Genomic DNA, 23,247 nt, shown 5'->3' with positions numbered 1-23,247 from the left:
TCTGCCTCCTTGTTCGCTCGTGTTACCCCCCTGTTGCCACTAGTGCTGCCCAGGGCCAGACAAATGAAAGGGAAGCGAGGTGAGTAGTACGAGTGACATGGCCGAGGTCTGACCCCTCTCCCTGGTGTAATTGTGGTTGGCACCTGGACCAGGGCAGCACTGATCTCTGTATCCTGTGATATAGTAAACCCCCGGGGATGGCTTCAGAGGCCCCCAGGCTGGGCCTGGTACACTGATCTGTCTCTCTGGTTTCAGGGGGCACAAGGCGTCCCAGGACTGAAGGGTGACAAGGTAGGCTCTGGTTTCACCCTTATTGCACCAGCCTCCTGCGGCTCCTGGAGTGGGGGAGAAGAGCATGTATTCTCCAAGGGCCCCAGCTAGAGTGGGTTTTTTTTCTTGTTTGGTGGATGTTCCGTGTTGCCTTTGAATAACACCTGTCTCCTTTGGGGGATGTATCACTGGAGGAACCCAGACTTTTCTCTCCCAGTGCGGCTTCGGGGCTAGTGATGTTGATAGACAGAGGTACAGGGACATCTCAGAGCTACCTACAGGTGGAGCCCTTGGGGTCAAGTGCATCTCTGACCCATTTGCAAAGGCCGCCCTTTTCCCTTCCTCTTGCCTCTGGTGCAGTCGCTTGTCTCTGAAGAAGCCTGTTGTGGGGAGTGACCGTGGAGCCAGGCCCCATAGGTTGATTCTGGGGCTGGCAATGCTGTTACAGTACAGGTACCGAGGAGCAAGTGTGCTCCTGCCCTGTTCGAGGGCATGTGCAAGCAGAGCCAGGCAGCCAACAGACAGCAGCACCCCTGGGGTACAGGTGACATGAGGATCCTGCCCCCTACATGGAAACTTCTGAGCACCAAGGGAGCAGCGAGGAGAGGCCATGGCTTTCTGGTTTTGCCACATGTCTGGTTGTCAAGCCATGCAATCTCATGTATGTGCAGGGTAGGGCTGCCAGTTTTGGTTGGATGTATTCCTGGAGGTTTTCACATAACTTAATCTTTCATTAAAGATTAATCTTTATTTCCTGGAGACTCCCGGCCAATCCTGGAGGGTTGGCAACCCTAGTGCAGGGCAGTGTCCCATGGAGCATGATGCTAGAGATTCCCAGAGCTGGGACAAAGTGAGCAGCAGAGGGCGTGGAAAGGGGCAGCCAGTGACTGGATCCAGCAGGGCCCTGGTAGTGCCCAACTCAGGCAGCTTGGGCAAGATATGCAGGATTGCCGTTTACCTCGGTCCATTCAGAGAATGCTGCCATTAGCTACAGGGTCACTAACACTCTGTCTCTCTGCCCTGTAGGGGAACGTGGGGGTTGGACAGCCGGGCCCTAGAGGCGAGCGAGGAGACCCAGGGCCACGGGTACGTATCTCCCCTACTGTCTCCCCCAGCTGTGAGTGCAGACCCTGCTAACCCACCCCTCTCCCCAGCACAGCACATCAATCCCGCGGGGCCAGAAAGGCTTTCCAGCCTGTAGTACAGTGTTGGGGAGCATGGCATGTGCCCCCTGCGGCACTGGGGACTCTACCAGGCCTTGTGGCTTTGGGATACTGGCACGGCCCTGCATGGGCAGGGCGTATGTGGAGCAGTCTTGGAGATTAGAGATGGAGAAGACACATTCGGACCTTTTGAGCCCATCTCCCTGAGGAGAGCCCCTCCTTGGCACACACCCTGGCTGGGGCTGAGGAAAGCCCACCCGTGGGTACCCTGGAGGCATCCTGTGCCCAGGACCCTCCCCAAGGCCGACGTCACTGCCCTGGGGCTTTGCCTCTCACCGCCATCACCATGGATCAGGATGGCAGGATATGGAATTGACCCACGGTGCCCTCGGGGCCCAGCTCTCCTGTCCCTGGGCCTGTGCTCTGTCTCACTGTCCTTTTCCTCCTCGGCAGGGTGAAGACGGGCGCCCAGGGCTGGAGGGAGATCGTGGGCCTGCGGTAAATACCTTCCCCCTCCCCTTGCCTTGCCCTTTAACCAGGGGTTGGGATTGGCTCCCACTCGCCAGTGACTCCCCTTCTCTTTTCCCTTTAGGGGCCTCCCGGAAACCGAGGGGAGCGTGGTGACAAAGTAAGCAACCTACTGGTGTGGGGGGGGAGCGGGGCAGGGGAGGGGAGTCTTCTCCCACCTCCCCCTCCATCAGGCTGCTATTGACGTACAAGTACTTGCCCATGGGGTACAATCCCACTCTGATGGGGTGGGGTCAGGGTATTGCCCAGAGCTGCCCCTGAATTTCACCCCCCAGCCTGCTTGGGCTGCTGCCTGACTAGGGCTGTCTCCTCTCCAGGGGAGCTCATGGCTTGTTCTCCCTCTTGCTCTCATTTCTCCCAGTTCTAATAAAGTCAGGTGTGAACCCGTTTCCCTCTGATCCTGCGCCCCCCACTCATGCCTCAGGACCCCATGAACTTCCCTAGGTTTGGGGTCCCCTAGGCTGTTGGGGCTCCTTCCAACCACTCTCCTCCCCTCTGAGTGTCATGGTTCTGGCTGGTCTCTTTGCTGCTCTGAGGGAGGCCCTCGGGTTTGGTAGTGGCCTGATGGGCTGTAGTGGGAATGGGGCCTGACAGTCGTGAGACCCACGTGTCCCTGTGCGAGGCATGTTTCCCACCCATGCTCTCTTCCCTTCTAGGGAGACGTTGGAGTTATGGGGCCCAAAGGAGACAAGGTGAGTTCCTTATTTACCCGCTGCTAGGGCTCATTGACTGACCACTAGCCCCAACTGCCACACCAGAAAGGCCCATTTGCCTTCAGACCTGGGAGTGTCTGGGCCACACTCTCCCACCTTCCTTAGGGGACTAATTCTGCACTGGCACAGAGCGTTTCCATCTGCCACCTGCACACCAGGCGCTTGTGCCCAATTGCAACCTAACCAAATGCTGCCACAGCACGTCCACCCCACGTGAACCTTTCCAGTGCTAGTGGCCAGCTTTGGCTATGCCCCGACCGGACACTCCTTAGCCCTGGGGCTGCTCCAGTAACCTCTGCCTGTGTCCCTGTGTGGCAGCCCGCAGGGTTCTTGCCACTGGGCTGTATAATCCTTGGACCTGCCCTTGCTGCGGTGAGACCCCTGGCAGGGTGGGAAGCTGGACTCTTGACTGGCTTGATGGCCAGCAGATGGTCCTTGGGCACATGACTCTGTTTAAACCCATAGGATTGCAAACTGCAGCATGGGTCAGTGGTTTATTTTGAGCTCTCATTGGCTGCTGTGTGGTTTTTTCCCCCCTGTGTGCAGGGTGATACCATCATTGTGGAGGGGCCGGCTGGAGTCCGGGGAAGCAAGGGGGAGCCGGTAAGAGCCCTACCCCATAGAGCAGAGGTTTTCAAACTGTTGAGTGCACTCCCTAGGGGGGTGTGGAGGAATGTTTGGGAGGGTGAGCATCGACACCAGGCCAGCCCTGCACGGTGGGGCTCAAGCCAGCCCCACACCATCTCCACCCCCTGACTCACCTCAGCGGGTCACCCAGCCTGCAGGTCAGTGTCAACATCCACCATGGCTGCGCTGATTCCACTCCAAGCAGCCTCTGCGCCCAGTGCTGGCTCGGCCCCCATCACACGCGCCTTCCCCCACCCTGAAAACCCTAGTGGGGAGGGGCATGTATTGTCTATTTTTGTCTGGGTATTATAACTCAAAATGGGGGAGGGGGGGCTCGGCTCAGAAAGTTTGAAAACCGCTGCAAGGTCCCGTTGCCCAGGGGCCAGAGTGGGCTGCTCCCAGGATGCTTTGAGATTTATCAGCCTGGAGGTGTTTCCTGCTATTGAGCCTGTAGCTACTAGGTCCGCCCCGCCCACGACCCCCTCTTGCCTTAAGGTTCACACCCCAGATCTCATCAGACATTTCTCCTGTGTATCCCCTCACCCCAGTCCCCACGTTCCTTTAGCCAGACAGACCAGACTCCACCCCAGGAATCTCCCCTCCAGTCCCAATTCGTGCCTTGCTCTTCTCTGAATCCCAGCCCATGGGTCATCCTCCTTGTGCTGTCAGGGGACTGATACCCTGCACCTTCCGCTCTTTCCCCTGCCCAGGGAGACCGCGGTCTGAAGGGGATGGAAGGGGAAAAAGGCGACAAGGGTGACCCGGGCCTCCCAGGAGAGAAGGTACGTGAGTGAGCAGCTGGAGGACAGGCAGGTGGGTACGGGAGCATGCCTGTCTGAAAGTTGTCCCAGAGGCTTGGGAGAAGCCACAGAGCACTGGAGGCTTGGCATGACCGAGAGCAGGTGCTGTGATGACTGGGCACTGTGGAGCACAGCCAGCCCAAGGAGCTAGGAGCTCGATGCTTTGTGCCCTTTGCTTGCTGTGAGCGCAGCCATTGAGAGAGGAGGGGCTTTAGGCTGGCGTCAGTGGGAGCTGCAGGGCCCGGTTATGGAACAGAGACTGGTGAGGAGGAGGATGAGAGAGGGGCGAGTCACTGGACACTGCAGGAGAACAGGCCGAGATGTGATGGACCAGGCTCCGTCCCAGCATGCGTTATACTCTGCTGATGGCTCAGGGGCACCCCGTCCTGGCCAGCGCCAGCCCCCCTATGCCACTGGCAGTGGTGGGGGTGCTCAGCGGAGAGTGGTCCCTGGACACCTCCTTTCCCGGAGGTGCATCAGTCTGACGTGGAGGGGAGTTGGCTAGTGAGTCACTGCCATGGGGGAAGCAAATCAGGGACATTTTGTTTCTCTCATTTGGGGAACTTTTGTTAGAACCTAATATAATTTCAGAGGCTGGTTCTGTCCCTCCAGCTGCCTGCTGGGAGCAGGGGGCGCTTTCCTCAGGCTGTGCACTGATCTGTGCTTTCACCCGCAGGGAGGAAGGGGCGAGCAAGGGGAGAAGGGCTCCACAGGCTTCCCAGGAGCACGTGGTCCCGGAGGGCAGAAGGTAAGAATAGCCACAGGTGCGCCCAGCCCTGCACATGCCACTCGTGCTCAGATGTAGGTGTGCCCGCAGGTGCGTGTGCACACAGGCCTGCTAGACCATCTGCTGTCCCGATCCTGGCATGTACCTGCGGGCGTCACTCCGGCACCCAGCCCCTCCGGCCCTGACCCAGTGTCTTTTCCTTTCCAGGGTGAAGTTGGCGTATCGGGAGACCCCGGAGAGTCGGTGAGGAACTTTCTTTTGCTGCTGTTTCTCGCCCATTGCCTGGGAGCAAAGCCCGAAAGTCACTCTGTATTTCCTCTTTCTCCAGGGCCTGCCAGGAAAGGATGGAATCCCAGGATCCAGAGGGGAGAAAGGGGACATCGGGCCACTGGGAATGCGAGGCCCTAAGGTGGGCATTTCCTTAGTCTGTCTGTCTGTCCTCCTGTGACCTGAGAGCGCCTGCCTGTCTGGGCCAGACGTAGCCTTAGGGCAGACCAGAGGGAAGCTGAGCCCACTCACGGCAGTGTCTTGGGGCCAAGCACCTTGGGAGAGAGGAACCCCCCCCCCGTGTGCATTCAGGATCAGTGTCAGGGAACCCCCAAGCCACCAATTAGCCCCTGGGAATGGGCTTGGATGCAGTGTAGCCTCCCAGGAATGGGTTCGGTGGCATCCGCTGCAAGACATTGGTGGCCTTGATAGCCTGAATTTCTCCCCCTTGATAACTGATACCCAGCATAGACCCTGCCTGCAAAACCAGCCCCCTGCCCCAGGGAATAGTGGCGAAGCGGGTCACAGAGCTGTGTTGTGACTTCTCTCTTCACTGCAGGGGGATCGGGGAACAAAAGGTGCCTGTGGCCAGGATGGAGATAAGGGGGAGAAGGTGAGTGTTCATGGGTGTGCACAGTTGACCCCCTGTCTCCAGCCAGTCAGCAGAGGTGGGGACACTTGGATCCAGAGGCGGCAGAGCCACCACGCTAACGGAAGGTGGGACTGCAGTGCGTTGGGATGTGCCAGTGGAGCCTCCCAAGAGCCCTGTGCTCCCCACAGAGTTGAACGGATCCCTGAGGAAATGCCTGATGCTTAAGGGCTTCTAAGGGAATAAAGGCTGCCCTGGGGGGCCAAGAGGCTTATGGGAAGTGGAGACAGTTCAGTCCCCATCTGGTAGAAGCCAGTGGGGCTACTCTGGGCCCAGTCTCACCCCCAGGGCAGCCTGGTCACGTCACTTGGCTGGGGTGCTATGGAACTAAGCTCCGTTAGACCAGCACTGGCCCTCTGAGCCACCAGTGAGGTCTGTGTAGCGGATGAGGGAGGGGCCTTTGAGAAGCCCCAAGTATCAGCCCTGTGGCACTGGAGGGCCCAGGACTGCTGTGGAGGCTACTGAGGAGTTTGAGAAGGCGGGGGGACCCTCAACCCCACCCCTTTGGAGCCCTAGTGTTGTACGACGCAGCAACCCCCAACCGGAACTGAACCTCAGGAGGGGTGAGTCCATGGGCGGGCAGAGCTGTGTGGCATCGCCCCGAGCACTGCTCAGTGGACTGGCTTCCCTTGGAGTGGAGGAGGATGCCACGGGCTAGGTATAACTCCATCAGTGAAGCAGTCTGTGCTGTAGGCACGAGCCCAGCATGGCGGGGCCAGGGCATTGTCCGGGCTGGTTCCCTGTTACCCTGCTGTCTCCCACTGACCCATGTATCTTTCTGTCTCCTCTAGGGGGAGCCGGGGATTCCAGGCCGAATGGGACTTCCAGGAAGGAAGGGCGAGCTGGTAAGTGCACCCAGCTTGCTCCAAGGGCAATGTGAAGTGAGCACACCTGGACTGGCCAGAATGAACATCTGGTTTGTTTTCCTAGGGAGAGCTGGGCATGCCTGGAACCCCAGGAATCCCGGGGAAAGAAGGTCTCATGGGACCCAAGGTAGGGATTAAGGAGCAATAATGTTTGGGGGGTGGAGCGAGGCCTGTGGATGAGGGGCTGCTGAGGGGCTTGCTGATCGCCCTCTTCAGATCCTGGCCTTCCTTGGCCGGAGTTGCCTCGCTGACTGTTAGTTGATAGTGTGCCACGGCACGTGCCCATGATATGTGCAGACAGTGGGATTTCTCCAGTGCTGCTAATAGAGGCACCAAAGCTGCCAGCGGCTCCTCATTAAGATGACTCTACAGACCTTTCCAGTGCACTCAGTCCTGAGCGTTGGGAAGTAATTAGATGCTGGGACATGATGTTTCCGATCTAACTGCTGTTACTCTCTATACAAACCTGAAATTTGGGGCCCAAGCTCACCTGACACTTCTACCCAGTCGCAGATTAGCTACTGGGCCAATGGGGCCTGTTCCCAGGGACCCTGGTCAATTGGGGGGGCCCTGGAAAATGGGTGACCCCGTGCCCTGACCTGCTCCTCCCGCCCGGCACTCCTGCGGAGTGGAGCAAGCCCCCGCACCCCAACAGCACTCCCCGGCTGGGGCACCAGGCCGGCAGAGTGGGGCAAGTCCCTGAGCCCACTCCCTGGCTGGAGAGTCGGGCTGGCCGAGTGGGACAAGCCCCTGCGCCCCAACCCTGCTCCCTGGCAGGAGCACCGGGGCGGGGCAGGGTACTGCAGGCAGAAGGGGTGGCCTGCTCTGGCTCCACAAAACTGTAATCCGCCAGTGTCCCTACCACAAATCTCCCTAGAAAAACCACCTTGTTCTTTGCCTTCCCAGGGTGACAGGGGATTTGATGGTCAGCAGGGAGCCAAAGGAGACCAGGGAGAGAAAGGAGACCGGGTGAGTTCTGCTTCACTAAGAGCCAAACTCCAGGGCCCTTGAAGCTAGTGTTAGTGGGATCAGGGCTTATCCCTAAGTGCTTAGGAGTTTGGTAACTTCCCCACAGGAGCCTTCTGCTGCTATGGCAAACCCCAGCATGATGGCAGAGCTCTGGTGCCCCGACTTGCCAATTGCTGGACAGTTTTCAGACACTGACCATCGGTAGCTTGTTGCCTGTTAACCAGAACCGGACACTGATGTGTCCTGTAGGGTGTAAGGATATGCCCGGCCAACTGGAGAACCATGATTTTCTAACCAAGACAAGGGTCCCAGCACTGACTTGAAACTCCTCAGCATCCTCCCTTCCAAAGGATTCTGGCACGGCAGAACCGGTGCGTCAGGCTGTAGCAAAAGTGGGACTGGAGCAGGGTCAGTTCACTGTTAGAACTCCCAGCTGGTGAGAGCAGTCGCAGCCCTGCAGGCCTGGTGGAGAATATCTGCAATTCTCCCACTGACAACTGGTACCGTCTGGCATCTCCCCACAGATCCACTGCTGTCCTGCACCTTGAGGGGGATGGGGTAGAGCATCTATGCCGTATTGCCAACCCCAAGTGTTCACAAATCAGGAGTCAAGCCCTAAAAAAAATCTCAAGATTGGCTGAAAATTTGACTTTTTTTTTAAATGACTACATGTTGGGTTCTTTACCTTCTGGTTTGGGGGCCTTAAGGATGCACTCAGGACACATTTTTCAGCTTCTCTTTGTGACCAGGAGGGCGAGACGCTCATTCTTTTAAAATGCAAGTTGAAATTCTCACGTAATCACAGAATTTCAGGAGCTGGGGTTCTAAGAAAACCCTCAGGTATGCTACTATGATGAAATTGTGAGAGTTGGCCACATGTCTGTCAATAGACGATGCCTATCTCAAATGGTACAGAGCGGGTCAGTGCTGCGGGAGATTGACTTGGTGTGGGCCAAGGTGCCAGTCTGTCACACTCCCAGTTTGTACTGCCCTGTGTGGGTCGTGCCCTTCCTAACCCCTGCCTCTTTTCTCAGGGTACTCCAGGCATTATTGGCTCCCCAGGCCCTAGGGGCAATGATGGAGCACCTGGCCCACCTGGCCCCCCAGGTAGTGTTGGCCCTAAGGGCCCTGAGGGGATTCAAGGGCAGAAGGTAAGAACCTCTTCCCTGTGCATGGCCATTTCCCTACAGCTTCTACCTACCCCTCCCGACCAGGGCAGTGTTGCCCTCTGAATGGCCAGCAGGTGGCGAGCTCCTGTCTCTTGCTGCCTCTGGAATTCCACAAGGAAACAAAAACTGGACCCCAAACCCCAGTGCACTCCCAGCCCTGACAACAAAGGGACCAGTGTCTGAGGGGGAGCAGCAGCCCCTTTTCTGTGCAGCACTCAGGAGCAAGAGACCACCTGAAGGGAGAGAGTGAGCTTGCAGGGGTCCCTTGGCAGGCGCAGGGTGGAGAAAGCAGTTCCCCTTCCCCTCCCATCTGTTTCAGTTCTGCCTGGTCATATCCCCATCCCAGGCCAGTGAGGAGGGCCCCGGACCTGGCTGCAGTTAGCAGGCAGCGAGGAGATGGTAGTTAGACTCTGTTTAAGCAGGATCGGCTCCATCCACCTTCTGAATCTATGAACGGTGCCGTGCGAGTGATGTGCAGAGGCTGTTGGAGTGACAGGCAGTGTTGCTCACTGGTTAGAGCAGGGAGCTGGGCCTCAGGAGTCTGAGGTCTATTCCTGGCTCTGTCACTGGCTCACGCTTTGACTTGGGTCAGTCTCGTAACCTCTCTCTGTATCTCTGGGATGATTTCCTCGCCCTAAAGGGGCAGTGGGCTTCATTAATGAATGCTGCAGCATGCCTCTGGCCCTGAGCTGGCAGGCACCCCGCAGGGGTGCAGTGTATTCATTCTGGCTCTGTTCTGGAGCACTGCTGTTTCATGACCTCCCATTCATGCACAAGATCAGCTTCAGGGCTGCCCTGAACCCAGCCCGAGGGCACCGTGTGTGGTGTCTTCCCCCCAGTGCTGCATCTTTGCTCAGATCGGATTGCTCCCCTAGGGGACAGTTCTCACCTACAAGGGCACGAGGACCCACGTTTGAGAACTTCTCACTGGGGAGAGGGAGATGAAAGCAGAAGGGTCTAATGTTTTGGAAGCGGCTGAGAAATCTCTCTCAAAGTAAGTGAGACTGTCAGGCGTACCAGCTCGTTTAGAGTCGCGTCTAGGGAACAGCCCCATTCCCTACAAGACGGAGCTCTGGGGCATAGGGAGGATGGTAGATCTGGTTCTGGGATACTGCCCAATCCTAGAACTCCCCTTTCCGGCCAGTGTCTCAGTGTGTATGTTCCTGCTGCAGGGTGAAAGAGGCCCCCCAGGGGAGTCAACTGTAGGGACCCGAGGTGTCCCTGGGATTCCAGGAGAGAGAGGAGATCAGGTTTGTAAGCATATTTCTGACCCATTGGATGTGCATTGCCTGGTCGAATGCTTGGCTCTGCCTGTACGTATTCGCTGTACCTTGAACCCCACCCCCGTCAGGTGAAGAGGAGAGCTTCCTAGGGGGCTGCCAGGGTTCTGCGGAGGGTGGGTGGCTCAGGGGTTGCTGACCACGTAGCATGCCTCTTGATTTCCTATTTGGCTTGTTTTCAGGGGAATCCAGGACTTGAAGGCTCGAGAGGAGAGAAGGGGGACCCTGGCATGACGGTGAGAAGAGAGCTCCCTGAGGTCTTGGAGCAAAGCCCTGACCCACAATGACAACACATCAGTGCTATTGCGCAGTCAGAGCAGTGGGATACTTCCCCCTCCCAAGGGCTGGGACTGGCCCCTGAGTCCTGCCTTCCTGCATGGCAGGCTCGAGGCCTTTTCCCCTTTACAGTTTCCCTCCAGGTCTGGTTCAAGTGTTGGATTGCTGGAGTGGGGGGAGACTGCTCTTTTCCCAGTGATTCCCAGAGCAGCTGAGACAGGTTCATGGTGGGCTGGGGGGGCCGGAAGACATCTCTTCCCTCTCTCTTCATTCTCTTGGTTTTCTCTGCAGGAACAAAAAAAAAAAAAAAAAAAAGTAGCGATAAGCAATCAGCACTGCGGTAAGTGAGGCTTCACCTTCCACTTGGGGCTAACTGACTTCTCAGCAGCACCACAGCTCTGATTGCTTATCGCTACAGAATCATCCCCTTCGCGGTCTCCTCCTGTGCCCTCTGTCCCTTTGCCCCTTCCTCTCCCCTTCTTTTGGTGACGTTGCATGTGCCATGACTCCCACATCTGGAGGTGTTCAGAGTACAATGGGCCAACCCCATGCGAGCGTTAGGGGCCTATCAGTCTAGTCTGGCTCTCTGTCCCTTTCCTGGTACCTGGTGGCGGGGCAGGTCTGTGCCAAGTGCCAGGATGCTGGAGAAGGCTTTCCCCATGGATTAACCTCCTCTTTTCTCTCTTTCTCTCCACACAGCTTGCGGAGGGCAGCTCTCCTCTTCTGAACCACGTAAGCACTGATTTCTTGTGCACCCTGTAATCCCAGTTTGCAGTGCCGAGCAGCAGCAGCCCTGTCATTTGACGAGCAGGTCCGTTCTCCCAGATATGTAGCAGGTTTCACGAAAGGGGCTTGGCCCCTGCTGGAAGGTCACATGCAGCTAGCTCAGCCCTGTAGGACTGGCCAGGTTGGCAGATTGCCAACAGAAGAGGCAGCCCTGTGGAGATGCTGGCTTGGCAATGAGCCCTTGGAGACTTGGCAAGAGTGGCTGGGTTGGTAGGGGAGCTGTCACTGAGGGTGACTGGCTAAGCCAGGAGCAGGAGATAATGGAAGCTGGAGTAGCAAGGGCAGAAGAGGTGACGAGTGACATGCTGCAGTTTGAAACATTCCTCAGCAAGGTCTCAAGTCTGGCAACACTCGGGGTGTCAGTGAGTGCAGTGGGGATTCTGAGGGGGTAGCACCAGGGAGAGAATCCCTGTAGGCAAGGAGCACTCAGTAGACGCCAAGCTTAGAACTGCCAATAGGGCAGTCTCAAAGCAGAGCTCCAGAGGCCGGACAGGAATGCATGGCCAGGCATCTGACCGCAAAAGGCGAGTGCTGCACTGGGCGTCCCCAACCTGAGACAGCATCGGACATGCTACACCAAGATTAGGAAAGAGAGTCACAGCAGCCATCCCTTCTCTGGACCCAGCATCCAATGCGGCTCTCCCCGACTCACTTTGGACAGACTGCCAGTGGGCACAGTAATGTATGGGTAGTCGTGCCTGGAAAAGCCAATACTTGTCATACCAAGGCACCAAATACATGGTAACAAGCTTGTAAAAGAACAGTTACTGTGCAAGCCAGGACTGAGAAATCACTGTAGCCAATACACTAGAGTAAGGAGAATAAGATGGCACAAGGACACTGACAGATTCATCCAGGGTGAGATCCGTTCCTGCACAAGCGCTAAAGCTGGTATGGATCAGTGGAGGAAGGGAAGGAAAGAGAGGGCTGGTGAGGAAAGCAAAGGGGAAGAAGGAAGGAGGGTCTCATAGCAGGTTCCTAGAAATGGTCAAAGAACAGCTGAAGATTGTAGGGAAGAGGAGGCCAGCGGGGCAGCCAGCAGCGTAAGCCTGGCAAGGAGGAGCTATGACGCAGAGGTAGGTAATGTTTGGGCAAACATGAAATGAATTATTTGCCTGATTGTTCTCAAAGGAGGATGGGGGACACATGCAAGGAACAGACATAAATCTTCCAGGAGAGGAAGAAGAAATACCAGAGGAAATCAGGATCACGGCAGAACAGGTGATCGAGAAAGCAGAGCATCTTTCTAAACCACCCATGCCAAACCCGCCCAGAGCAGAGCCAAGCAGACTCCATCCTTGAATGGCGAGAGAGAGTGAGAGAGATTATCTTCTAGTAGATAATTCCACACCGTTTCCAGCCAGACCCAGCAGGCTGTACCAAGCTGGGAAAAGGCTGAATTTAGTATCAGAGGCGTCATTCGTACAGGGCACAGTGTTCAGGGGCTTCTCAGCATTCCTGTAGTACCTTCCTATTTGTGTGTAGAATCTGTGACCACATGCCTCATCCAGAGCTGTGAGTGAGCCTGCCTCATATCTGGGAAGACCTGTGCTGTGCTCGTCTGTGTCTTGTCTTGTCCTCCATTGGTGTTTGACTAGCAGCTGCCTCGTTGTTTTTGTATATCGTTCAAACTCTAACCCACCAAGGACTGTGTTCAAGAGCATGTCTGCCCCAGTTCTACTGAGGGGATGGGGTGGATTAGGATGAAGGGAATCCGAAGAGAATATATCTCCCTTTGTGCAAGCACCCTGCCTTCAGATCTCTTTCTGCTGGTATTTCCAGCATCTATATTGCCATCCCCTTGCAGTGGAGTAGGTAGGGTGAATTTTTCTGTATAGCCCATGTCCCAGGAGGTCCTGTCCCATCAGAGGCAGGAGGATACAACTGTAATGATTATGCCACAAGCCAGGGCTGATGCAGACAAAGTGCTGTTGTGCAGTGTCCAATGGCGGGCTGCAAGAGGTGGTCCAGACCTGCCAGTCTATGGTGCTTCTCTTCATAATGGCTATTTCCTCCCATAGGTCTCCAACGCAATGCTAGTTTTGCACCATGTCTGACTGGCTGTTAGCAGCCCTAGAAGTGGACAGGGCTGATGCTGCTCTTGAGCATTGGCCTGTGGCTTGTCGGGGGGAGGGGAGCCATGTCAGTCATTTTCATGTCTTGTTTGATGTCTGTGCTGTGTCCTTGCCTCTCTTAGGTCTTCTCCCCAACTATCCATCCACCCAACCATTCCCATCTGTTAATGCTCATCTAGTCCCTGTGCTTAAGTTGTCACACGCTGAAGAAGAGGAGGGTGAGTCTTGTCTCTTTGTGCCCTGTCATAATACTCATTCTCCGGTGCTGTCTTTGTGAGTCCTGCATGGAAGCTTTGCCATTACAGTGTCCTTCACTTGCAGGTACCAAGTGATTGCAATACCCGCCTTCTGTAACAGTAACTCAGAGAACCTAAGGCAGCTGCAGGCCATTTAAAAGTAGAGTTCTAGCTATTTGTTACTACCTTAATGCTAAGATGCACCTAGGTATGGGCCATTGTATTATGACTTAATGAAAGGCATCTGCGTTCTCGCAATGATGTCTTTGCTATGTCGTCAACCGCCAACCACCTTTGGATCAACTGATCAGAGGGACAGGCGAGTGAGAGTGATGTGCAGAATGAAAGGAGTGTTGTTTATCGAACAGCTGGAGTGCACGAGGTGCTCAGGATGAGTGGGTAGGTTCATGGAAAAATAAACAGTGACTGAGTAGAGGAGTAAGTGTATGGGTTGGATATCTATCTGCAGGATAGTCGCATGGTTTATGGAAGGGTATGTGATGTAACGGATGTGTGAATGTCCGGGACGACCGGGGCATGGATGAGTGACTATGGATGGAGAGTAGATGAATGGATGGGTTCACAGGTTGAGGGGGTAAAAGGTATGGGAAGAGGGTATGTCTGAAGAATGATGGGAATGTGAAGGCAAATGTGTAGAACGACTGGAAGGATTGATTGGCCGGATGCTACAGCACAGCTGGTTGAAAGTGAACTGTAAAGCAGCATAGGTTGGTGGGTAAACATCTACACCTGAATTGCATCCAGTAGTAAGTGAAGGTGGCACAAATCTTCCCTCTAGCTCAGGGGTGGCCAATCTGTGACTCCGGAGCCACATGCGGCTCTTCAGACGTTAATATGAGGCTCCTTGTATAGGCACCAACTCCGGAGCTGGAGCTACAGGCGCCAACTTTCCAATGTGCCAGGGGGTGCTCACTGCTCTGCCACAGGCCCTGCCCCCACTCCACCCCTTCCCCTGAGCCTGCCATGCGCTCGCTTCTCCCCCTCCGAGCCTCCTGCACGCCATGAAACAGCTGATCGGGAGCTGTGGGGAGGGAGGGGGAGGCACTGATTGGCGGGGCTGCCGGTGGGCAGGAGGCACTGGGAGCATGTGGGGGAGCTGAGGGGGGGGCTGCTGACGTATTACTGTGGCTCTTTGGCAATGTACATTGGTAAATTCTGGCTCCTTCTCAGGCTCAGGTTGGCCACCCCTGCTCTAGCTCCTTTTCCAGCTTCTCTGTTGTCCCACTGAGGTAGGGCACAGAGAGATTTGCAGAGATAAGGCTCCAGGGAGTGTGTTCATTCCCCATTTATTTAATTGTTAGCATTTTCGGTGACAACCTCTTTGCTCCTCCTGTGCCCTGCCCCCATACACCCCTTGTCTGCTCTAGAACATTTTGTATCCGTTTTCCAGCCATAGTGACCATTCCAGTAAAATGAGCACAACATTTTCTAGGGTAGCTTTAGCCACACAGTTCCCTGTGCTGTGACACTGCACCTTCAGGCAAGTGACCACTGTGGTACAGTTAGTCACTGGGCAGGGCAGCCAACTCATCTCCCCCCCGGCTACCTTTGTGCAAACAAGCCAGTGCACCAGCGGGGCAATTCAGTGGCATGTTGACCAAGCCTGTTATTGAATCTGCCATTTTCATCAGCCGCTCCCAGAATCAAAGCTGAAGGCCAATTGTCGTCATCCTAGGAATGGTGAGGGATGAATTCCCACATGGCTCGCCCAACAAGCCCAGTGACCCCATCCACCTGCCCTTCCCACCCTGCACTTCCCTGTCCCGTGGCCCTTCTCATATGGCCGGTGTTATTTTCCAGGGGACGAGGTGCGTGTTGTGAACACAAATGACCCTGAGTATGAGCATGTCTACGCAATGGAGTACTACGAAGAGGGCCTGGAAGCTGATGGGACAGAGAGCACCATGCTGAGCGATGGTGAGTTTCCTTAACCTTCCGACAGCTCTGAGGAAAATGAGACCTGCCATGAGACTCTCGGGGGTGGAGGGGAGCAGAGAAAAAGCAGCAGCCTTGGTTTTATAGGGACAGTCCAGATTTTTGGGTCTTTTTCTTATATAGGCTCCTATTACCCCCCCAACCCCCATCCCGATTTTTCACACTTGCTGTCTGGTTCCCCTACCCACAAGTATCAGGATTGAAAGGTGGAAGATGCTGGCTCCCCTGAACTGTAACAAAGCCCTCTCCCTTGTCACACCATGCACAGGTCACCTGCCCTTTCAACTCGAGATCGGAAGTCACAAAAATGGGGTCCCAACTTGCATGGGGAGAAATGGCAACACGAAAGTAGCAGAGTTGCTTGAAAATCCTTCAGAACTTAACTATTGTACATCATTGCTATGCTGTCTCCTCTCCTGGTGGCAACCTTGTGGTCCTCCTTTTTGCTGGAGCTTTCTGTTGGGATCTACTTTTTATGAGACAGGGAAGGCCAGCAAGGTCCTGGAACCCTTGTGAAATACCTCCAAGGACCACTGGTTCCAAATTTCCACACCCAAATAGCCTTATAGAAAATCAGCAGCTTCAGACTTTAGAGAGAAGACTTTTCTCTCCTGATTATCCAACACCATTCAGTGAGGTCTCCATAAATGGCAATTTCAAAGTCATCATGCTTCCCATTGGATGTGGCATCTACTGTCCGTGCCAACATTATGGCTAAGTCCTGGGCTCACCTACAAGAATCTAGGCAACTAGCTCTTAAATCATATTTCTTACATGTCTCAAAGCAGGGCATAAAAGCTTCCTTTCTACCTCTTTAAGGTTTCAAGGACTTATTTTCTGCCCCATTGATACTGGAGGTGTCCACCTTGTTGCTGTATTACAAGAGTTGATTTTACTAAATAGCAATTACAATGCACATGATTTTTGAATTTTAAATGCAGGCTACGTAAGCTGAGGTTTCACATAAAATGCTATCACCAAGCATATTTAACAGGAGGATCCCGCCTTTTTTCCTGGAGAGGCCACTTTTGTTGTGCCCAAGAAGGAGTTCAGTCTCCATAGCCCAACGAGCCGTTGGCTTCTCGGTCACAAGTGAGATCAAGTAGGGAAATGTTTGCCAGCTGTGCTGTGATTCTGTTTTGTGGGTGCTTGTCCACTAAGAACTGGACAGAGACCCCCCCCACTTGTTTCACATAGGCCGCCAAACAGCCTTCAGATGGTAACAGCTTCCACTGGGCCAGGCTGGGCACAGTGAGTGAGAGGTGAAAGGCTCCGTATCCTGTTCCCACCTCACATGCCAGGCAGCCTCACTGCAGGAAGCAGTCACGCACATGACTTTACCAACTCCTAATGACAATGCTTCAGCCACCAATCCAGTACAAGGTTTGAAGCATATGGATGGATCACATAGGGCTTTCAAGAGCTGATGGTTTATCCAGCAGATGCAAATCTTCGTATCAGGGTTCAGGACTGACAACGCTATCTAAAGTGCTGCCATAGTGCCAGCATAGAATCCAGATACTGACCTTCAGGTTTGGGTGAGACGATATTGTGACATACAGGGATACAATTCAGACCAGTGGGGGCCTTTGTCACCCTTGTGTCCCTTACAATGCCTTGCTGAAGTAGCTCCCACCTGGGCTGCTCACAAACAGCCAAACAGCATGCAAGCCACACCTTGCCTGTTATATCCTGGCTCTCACCAGCTTTGGTTCTACTGCAGAGTGACCAACGTGCCCTCAGTCCTGGATTTCCCCCCATAAATGTATGTCCTGTACTGCCCAGCCCTCTCCTGGACGGTACAAATATTTTAAGTCCTTTATTCCTTTAAGGGAATAATATATCGGCTTATTATCTTAAATAGAGTTACCCAGACATTTCAATTTAAACACACTGGATTAGATAAAACAGTAAATCAAGATTATAAACTACAAAGGGATAGATTTTAAGTGAGTACAAGTAATGAGTCATAAAAGTCAGAAACGGTTACCAGAGAAATAAAGATAAAACGCCTACTAGTGCCTAACTTAACAAACTATATTAAATTCAAGCAAAATTTCTCACCGCATGCTTCCAGCAATGTTAACATGCCCCACCCCCAGAGTCCAACAGCTGTTTTTCTTTGTCATCTTAGATGCAATGCTTGAGACAGACGGAGGGAGAGAGAAAGAGGGGAGGTGTCCTGGGGCGTTTTCCCCTTCTTTTTATAGTTTGTTCTTCTCTTGAAAAACATTTTCCAGCTGAGAAGTAGGAGACAGAGTCTGTGTGGCAGGATGTTCCCTGCTGTTTTTCCTACATGTTTGAGCTTTCTTTGTTTTCCCTTCCTGCTTGATGACTCTGTTTATTGCTTAAATGCAAATTAAGGCAAACATACACTTCTTTGTTCCAAACAGACCAGTTTGGTGCTACACGGTTCTTGAACATGCACTCTTAATGTGATACAGGGGAACCTTATTGTGATGGGTTCCCCCTGGAGTGCCACCTGGAACTGGGGTACCCCTGAGCCCTCTGACTGACCAGCCTGGGCTCCCTCTCACACTTGACAAGCTCTAGACCACTCCAGGTCTTACACTTCCACCAGCATTTACACTGGCAGGGACACGCCAAGCTGCAGTTACATGCAGGCTTTGACCAGCCATTGCATGAACCAACAATAGAAAGGCTATAGCCAAGATTACTCCCAGCCTAGAACCAAGGAGCTGTACCATCCTGCCAGGGTCAAAATCCCGACCAGTATGAATTTATTACTCAGTTCGCCTCTCCCTCCGTATGGAGAGGAATATGCACACTTGTGGTAACTAAGCTGAGATTTTCCCCAGACTCTTAAAGGCACCCTGGTTTAGGTTCAAATTTAAAACAAGATTATTACCTACAAAAAGATAGATTTTAAGTGATAGCAAACAGATCAAAGCAGATGATCTAGTAAATTAACAAAAACACAAACTACGCTTAACATATTGGAAGGATAGGATTTGAATTAACAATTTCTCACCCTGGCTGATGATACAAGCAGGCTTGCAGATTCTCAAGGCACAGGCTGCACTTGCTTTGCAGCTTGGGATCCCCACCCCCGTTCCAAGTTCTTTCGGAGCTTCTCTCAGGTGTTGAGTTGTGGGGGAGTGAAGAACAACAGATGATGTCGCTCCCTGCCTTATATAGCTTTTCCATATGGCAGGAACCCTTTGTGCCAAAAACAGTTCCCAGCCCAGTTTGTGGAAAAATACAGGAACCCAAAATGGAGTCCAAAGAAATGTGGTCTGGTCACATGCCCTTGCAGAGTCATAGAAGCCATTCTTACAGGCTGGCTGAAACATCCCCAGGAAGGTTTAGCTATGCCACAGCCCATTGTCTTTGCTGACAAGCCATTAACTGTCAGGTTTCTTCATTGTTGTACCTGAAAGGCTGGCTGTGGGTGTTTTCCAGAGTAAGCCCATTTGAAATACAGATCCATAATCAATATTCGTCACTTCAGATACAAAAATGATACATGCATACAAATAGGATAATCATATCCAGCAAATTATAACTTTTCCAATGACCCCTTACATGACCCATCTTGTACAAAATGCATCATAATTATGCCATAATCATATCATGATAATATTACTATGACAAATATGGGGCGTAGTGTCACACTTACAACTTCACGTACAGTATTGCCACATGTATTTTATCTGGACAGTACTGACCGGCAAATTGAGTTTTGAAATGATACTTCACAAGGCATACCTTATACAAAGACTATTACAATAGTGCATAGGGTGTAAATACAGGGGTGTATTCCATCAGACCTCCATCCTTACAAACCTGCAGTAGGGTTAGCCACTGGCTGACCTGGAGACAGCAGGTCAGGGCCCTCTTTCCCGGACAGGGCATCTGCCACCATATTTTCTTCTCCCTTGGTATGTACAATCTCCACATCAAGTTCTTGTAGTATAAATCTCCAGTGCAGAAGCTTGGAATTTGAGCCATAATTTAGTTTAACCGGATCAATGGATAATGATTCTTTAAAACTCTGAACTTCCTGTTAAAAAGATAGGGCCTAAACTGCTTGACTGTCTACACAATTGCATAACATTCTTTCTTTATGACAGAATAATTTTGTTCAATGCGTGTCAATTTCTTGCTTAAGAAAGCAATGGGGTGTTTCTTGTTGTTTTCCCCTGTCTGCATCAGGATAGCCCTTAACCCAGGGTCTGATGCATCTGTGCACAGTTCAAACATTTTATCAAAATCTGGACCAGCTAGAAGAGGCTTTTTCAGACAAGACTTTCTGTAGCTTATCAAAACTCTCTTATCATGCCTTGTCCATACAACTTCATCAGATTTTGTCTTTTTACATAGACCTATGATTGCAGATACACAAACCTTCTGTAATAGTTTACCAGACCTATGAAAGATTGAACCTGTTTTTTGGTTTGGGGTATAGACCAATTTACTGTGCTTTCAACTTTCAAGGGTTATGGGGATATTTGACCTCTCCGTACCTAGTGTCCCAAAAAAGGAACTCTGACTGCTCCAATTTGACACTTAAGAAACTTTTATGGGTAGGCCTCCCTTTTTTGAGCTTTGACAGCACCATTTGTAAGTGTTTTTTTGTGGGGGGTTTTTTTTTTGTGATCAGCACAAATGTTGCCAAACATTGCAATGTCATTGACATAGGCCCTTGCAAACCTCTGTGAACCATTTAACGCTTGGCTGTCCAGCCTCTGAAAGGTGGCCCCTGCATTAATTAACCCAAATGGTAACTTTGTGAACTCAGAGAGCCAGGTCGGTGATAAAAGCGGCATCATTCTGTGTAGCCTCATCTAAGGGAATCTTTCAATAACCTCTACCAAATCAAAAAAGCTGAGATATTTAGCTTTGCTTAAGATATCTAGCATATCCTCTATTTTAGACCTAGGATAAGCATCTGGTACTGTGACCACATTGAGTTATCTGTAATCAACACAAAACCTTACAGTGATATCTTTCTTAGGGGCCAAGACCACAGGTGATGCCCAAAAGCTGTCAGACTCTTTAATTACTCCCAGGTCTAACATGCTTTGTATTTCTGTACAAATTTGTTCCTGCACCTTGCCAGTAGCCCTGTAGATCTGCTGGGAGGTGGCTGTGGTCTTTCTTTAATGATTTTGAGTCAGCCAAGTGTGTCTGCCCTGGCTTGTTAGAAAATACGTTGTGGTTTTTCAGCACAGACAACACATCTTCCCTTTCAGCTGGTATGAATGCACTGCAGATATCAGTGCCTTCCAGAGTTGAATCAGTTTGGCATTCAGCCATTAAATCAATGAGGTGGTATGCCTCAATTTCCCCTTCCACAGAGGTATGACCAATGCAAAATGTTTAAGTGTCTTCCGTTCACATATAAACTGCCAGCCCCATCTGGCTCCTTTCCATTTCTCTCTAGCTGTACCTTACTGGGGGTTTGCCTTGGGTTCTGAAGGGCAAGAGGCATCCTAATGTCTTCTGATGATGATGATTTCCTAGGTATGATGTCAGAGGAGATTTTTAAGCATTGATCTCTTTTCTCTCTCAGCCCCAAGGAACCTAACCAGCAAGTCTGTTCACTTTTTTTTCCCTCCCAGCTGACCTATGCAGCTTGCCCCTGGACGAGGGAGACTGCAGCAGATTCACACTCAGGTGGTATTATAACCAAAAAGTGGCAGAGTGCCGGCCTTTCGTCTACAGTGGCTGCAGGGGGAACCTCAACCGTTTCTACACCAAGGAGGACTGTGATCTCCAATGCAGGCACCAGGCAGATTCAGGTAGGGGACCAGCAGTGCCACTCCTCTCCATTGCCAATAGATCTAGGACAATAAATGTCCCTTTGTGCTGATTCAGCCCAGAAAGTAGGTGAAAACGGGCAGGCTGTAACACCAGTGTGTTTAGATGCTGGGGTGTAGCAGTCCTGATTCCTAGTCGTCTGCTTTTACCGCTCTTTCCTCTTTCTCTGCAGATGCCCAAATTGCTGCTGACAACACATCAGATACGAAGAGGAATGCGTAAACTGCCCTGTTTTAGTGGGGTTTCCCTGTCCAAGGGGGAACTGACCAAAGGGAGAGAAGACCCCACCTGCCCTCTGAGTGAAAGACTCTTACAGGCTCCTACAGGGGAACTTACCCTGGGCCTGCCCCAGGTCCCAGCCACACATGGTGCGTTTGGTCTGAGACTCTCCTTGTTGCCATCTCTGCTCCCTGCAGCGCTGCCCCACATGCCAGCTTGCTGGAGCAGAGACTTGGTGCTATTTCTCAATGAGTGTTTGTGCTGCTCTTGGTTTTACTTTTTATTATTATTTTTAAATTAAGGTGAAATTTTTATCAAATGGAAAAAAATATCTGTAACCTCTTTAAAAAGCCAACAGTTCTGAATTAGAGCTTTTTAACTTATTTGATGCTGATTAAGAACACACAGAATGCGTTAGCCAGTCCAAACCTGTTCATATTGCCACTTGCTTTATTTCTGGTTCAAAGGCCTGTGGGCCCCTGGTTGTGAAATGGACTAGCCAGCTTGAATGTCTCCTAGCCAAACTGCTCCTGTGGAATTGGCGAACCACTCACTCAGTGAGCCGAGCTGTGAATGGCATCATTGCACAAAGCCCCTGGATTCAGTGCCAAAGTTTGCATGATGTTAATTCTCCAAAGGGTAAAATCATCTTGGTTTCTGCGTGGAAACGGCCCCCTTCCATCCCCCAGGCACTGGAAATGCTCCTTCGTGGCTTGTAACGCTGTGCTTTCTTTTCTCTTGCTGTTTGTCTTTTGGGGGGACTCGTTGGGCTGTTGGCAATTCCACCCTTGGGGCTGCCGGCAATTCCACCCTTGGGGCTGCCAAAGGAATAGAACATACAGGCTGCCTTCCTCTCCTGGCATATCCCAGGCATTTGGACTGTATCCGAGAGGAGGAAATACAACCCAGTTGGGCAGCCCTTGAGTCTTAGAGATGCGATTTCACGGCTTGGAAGAGATTGGCCAGGTGTCAGTTCTCCTCAAGCCCCAGCAAGAGCCAGAGCCCAGGGACCTTCTCTATAGGCAATTCCACCATTCTCAGCCTAACTCTTCTCTTAGCTCCATGCTCAGAAGCCCTCGCAGACAAGCATGTTGCAAATAGCAAAATACGGTTTACTGCTTAGCAACGGAGATCAGCCTCCCTCTCATGGTCCATGCATTTCCCTCTGGATCCCCAAGAAACCTGTTCTGCTCCAGAACAGGATTTGCCAAAGGAAAGGACCTGGTTGGTGTCTCAAACCTCCATGCTCCGGTAGGACCAGACTGTTTGCATGCTCCATTCGCCATCATCTCTGCCTTTTTTTTCAAACAAACCATTTTATAGTAACTAAGGGTAGTGGGTAGGGCTTGTTAAAGGCACTTTCCTGTTGGCCTCCACCAAATCCTGGATGTTAGCTACATCTCCCGTGTGCTGCTCCCCTGCACTGTGTGCTGCTTGATGTCTGCAAACATTCAGTTGGGATAAAACAGCTGGGAAATTCAATTCACACCTGACTGGACCTCCGGTGCAATTTTGTGCCCAGGCAAAGGTGATTTTACAGAGGTCCCTGGGAATATCCAAGACCTCCAATTAAAGAAAAGAAATAAGGATGTTGTAAAAATTAATTTTGGATTCCAGATAAACTCTAGTCAGGACCATTTGCAAATTTCACACCATGTAGAGACTTGGGATTTGGAAAATCATGATTTTTATTTAATTACTAATTGAATTAACCTCTCAGGTTCCAGGGGGGGGGCTTCACAGGGGTTAAGGCTGTAACATCTGTGCTTGTTATGCCACTGGGGGAGGCATAGGCAGTTGTGAAAGAGCAACAAATCTGTCAAAGGAGACATTCCCCACCTCCTCCAAAATAAATTTCATTTGAAGAAGTTTCACCTTAATGCTGAA

The 23,247-nt window shown here is 52.1% G+C and overlaps 2 protein-coding genes across 2 annotated transcripts in view; both read left to right on the top strand.

Annotated features, from left to right (window-relative positions):
- The window catches only part of COL7A1 (collagen type VII alpha 1 chain), a 93,857-nt gene extending 83,542 nt beyond the window's left edge, over positions 1–10,315 (top strand). Inside the window, exons 99-115 of the mRNA XM_034775625.1 lie at positions 256–291; positions 1,297–1,356; positions 1,887–1,931; positions 2,026–2,061; positions 2,618–2,653; positions 3,221–3,277; positions 4,012–4,083; positions 4,778–4,849; positions 5,036–5,071; positions 5,157–5,237; positions 5,655–5,708; positions 6,536–6,589; positions 6,675–6,737; positions 7,517–7,579; positions 8,614–8,730; positions 9,921–9,998; positions 10,211–10,315. Coding sequence (XP_034631516.1) covers positions 256–291; positions 1,297–1,356; positions 1,887–1,931; positions 2,026–2,061; positions 2,618–2,653; positions 3,221–3,277; positions 4,012–4,083; positions 4,778–4,849; positions 5,036–5,071; positions 5,157–5,237; positions 5,655–5,708; positions 6,536–6,589; positions 6,675–6,737; positions 7,517–7,579; positions 8,614–8,730; positions 9,921–9,998; positions 10,211–10,315 — 1,065 coding nt within the window. The remainder of the gene's footprint in view (positions 1–255; positions 292–1,296; positions 1,357–1,886; positions 1,932–2,025; positions 2,062–2,617; positions 2,654–3,220; positions 3,278–4,011; positions 4,084–4,777; positions 4,850–5,035; positions 5,072–5,156; positions 5,238–5,654; positions 5,709–6,535; positions 6,590–6,674; positions 6,738–7,516; positions 7,580–8,613; positions 8,731–9,920; positions 9,999–10,210) is intronic.
- Positions 10,316–10,637: 322 nt separating this feature from the next.
- LOC117880172 (kunitz-type serine protease inhibitor BmKTT-2-like) lies at positions 10,638–22,862 on the top strand. The gene is made up of 6 exons (XM_034776019.1): positions 10,638–10,644; positions 11,004–11,036; positions 13,288–13,383; positions 15,223–15,339; positions 20,943–21,122; positions 21,314–22,862. Exons 4-6 carry the CDS (start codon positions 15,279–15,281, stop codon positions 21,361–21,363), a joined length of 291 nt encoding a protein of 96 aa, XP_034631910.1. The 5' UTR covers positions 10,638–10,644; positions 11,004–11,036; positions 13,288–13,383; positions 15,223–15,278; the 3' UTR covers positions 21,364–22,862.
- The last annotated feature ends 385 nt before the right edge of the window (positions 22,863–23,247 follow it).

This window comes from Trachemys scripta, chromosome 7 (assembly GCF_013100865.1).
Source record: "Trachemys scripta elegans isolate TJP31775 chromosome 7, CAS_Tse_1.0, whole genome shotgun sequence".
NCBI lineage: Eukaryota > Metazoa > Chordata > Testudines > Emydidae > Trachemys > Trachemys scripta.
Note: the sequence above shows the minus strand (reverse complement) of the source record. Positions and strands in the feature narration are given on the sequence as shown.

Coding starts and splice junctions, on each gene's coding strand:
- LOC117880172 (XM_034776019.1), top strand. CDS start 15,279: ATGGAGTACTACGAAGAGGGCCTGGAAGCTGATGGGACAGAGAGCACC. Junction 15,340..20,942: donor GAGCACCATGCTGAGCGATG/GTGAGTTTCCTT, acceptor TTTCCCTCCCAG/CTGACCTATGCAGCTTGCCC. Junction 21,123..21,313: donor CAGGCACCAGGCAGATTCAG/GTAGGGGACCAG, acceptor CTTTCTCTGCAG/ATGCCCAAATTGCTGCTGAC.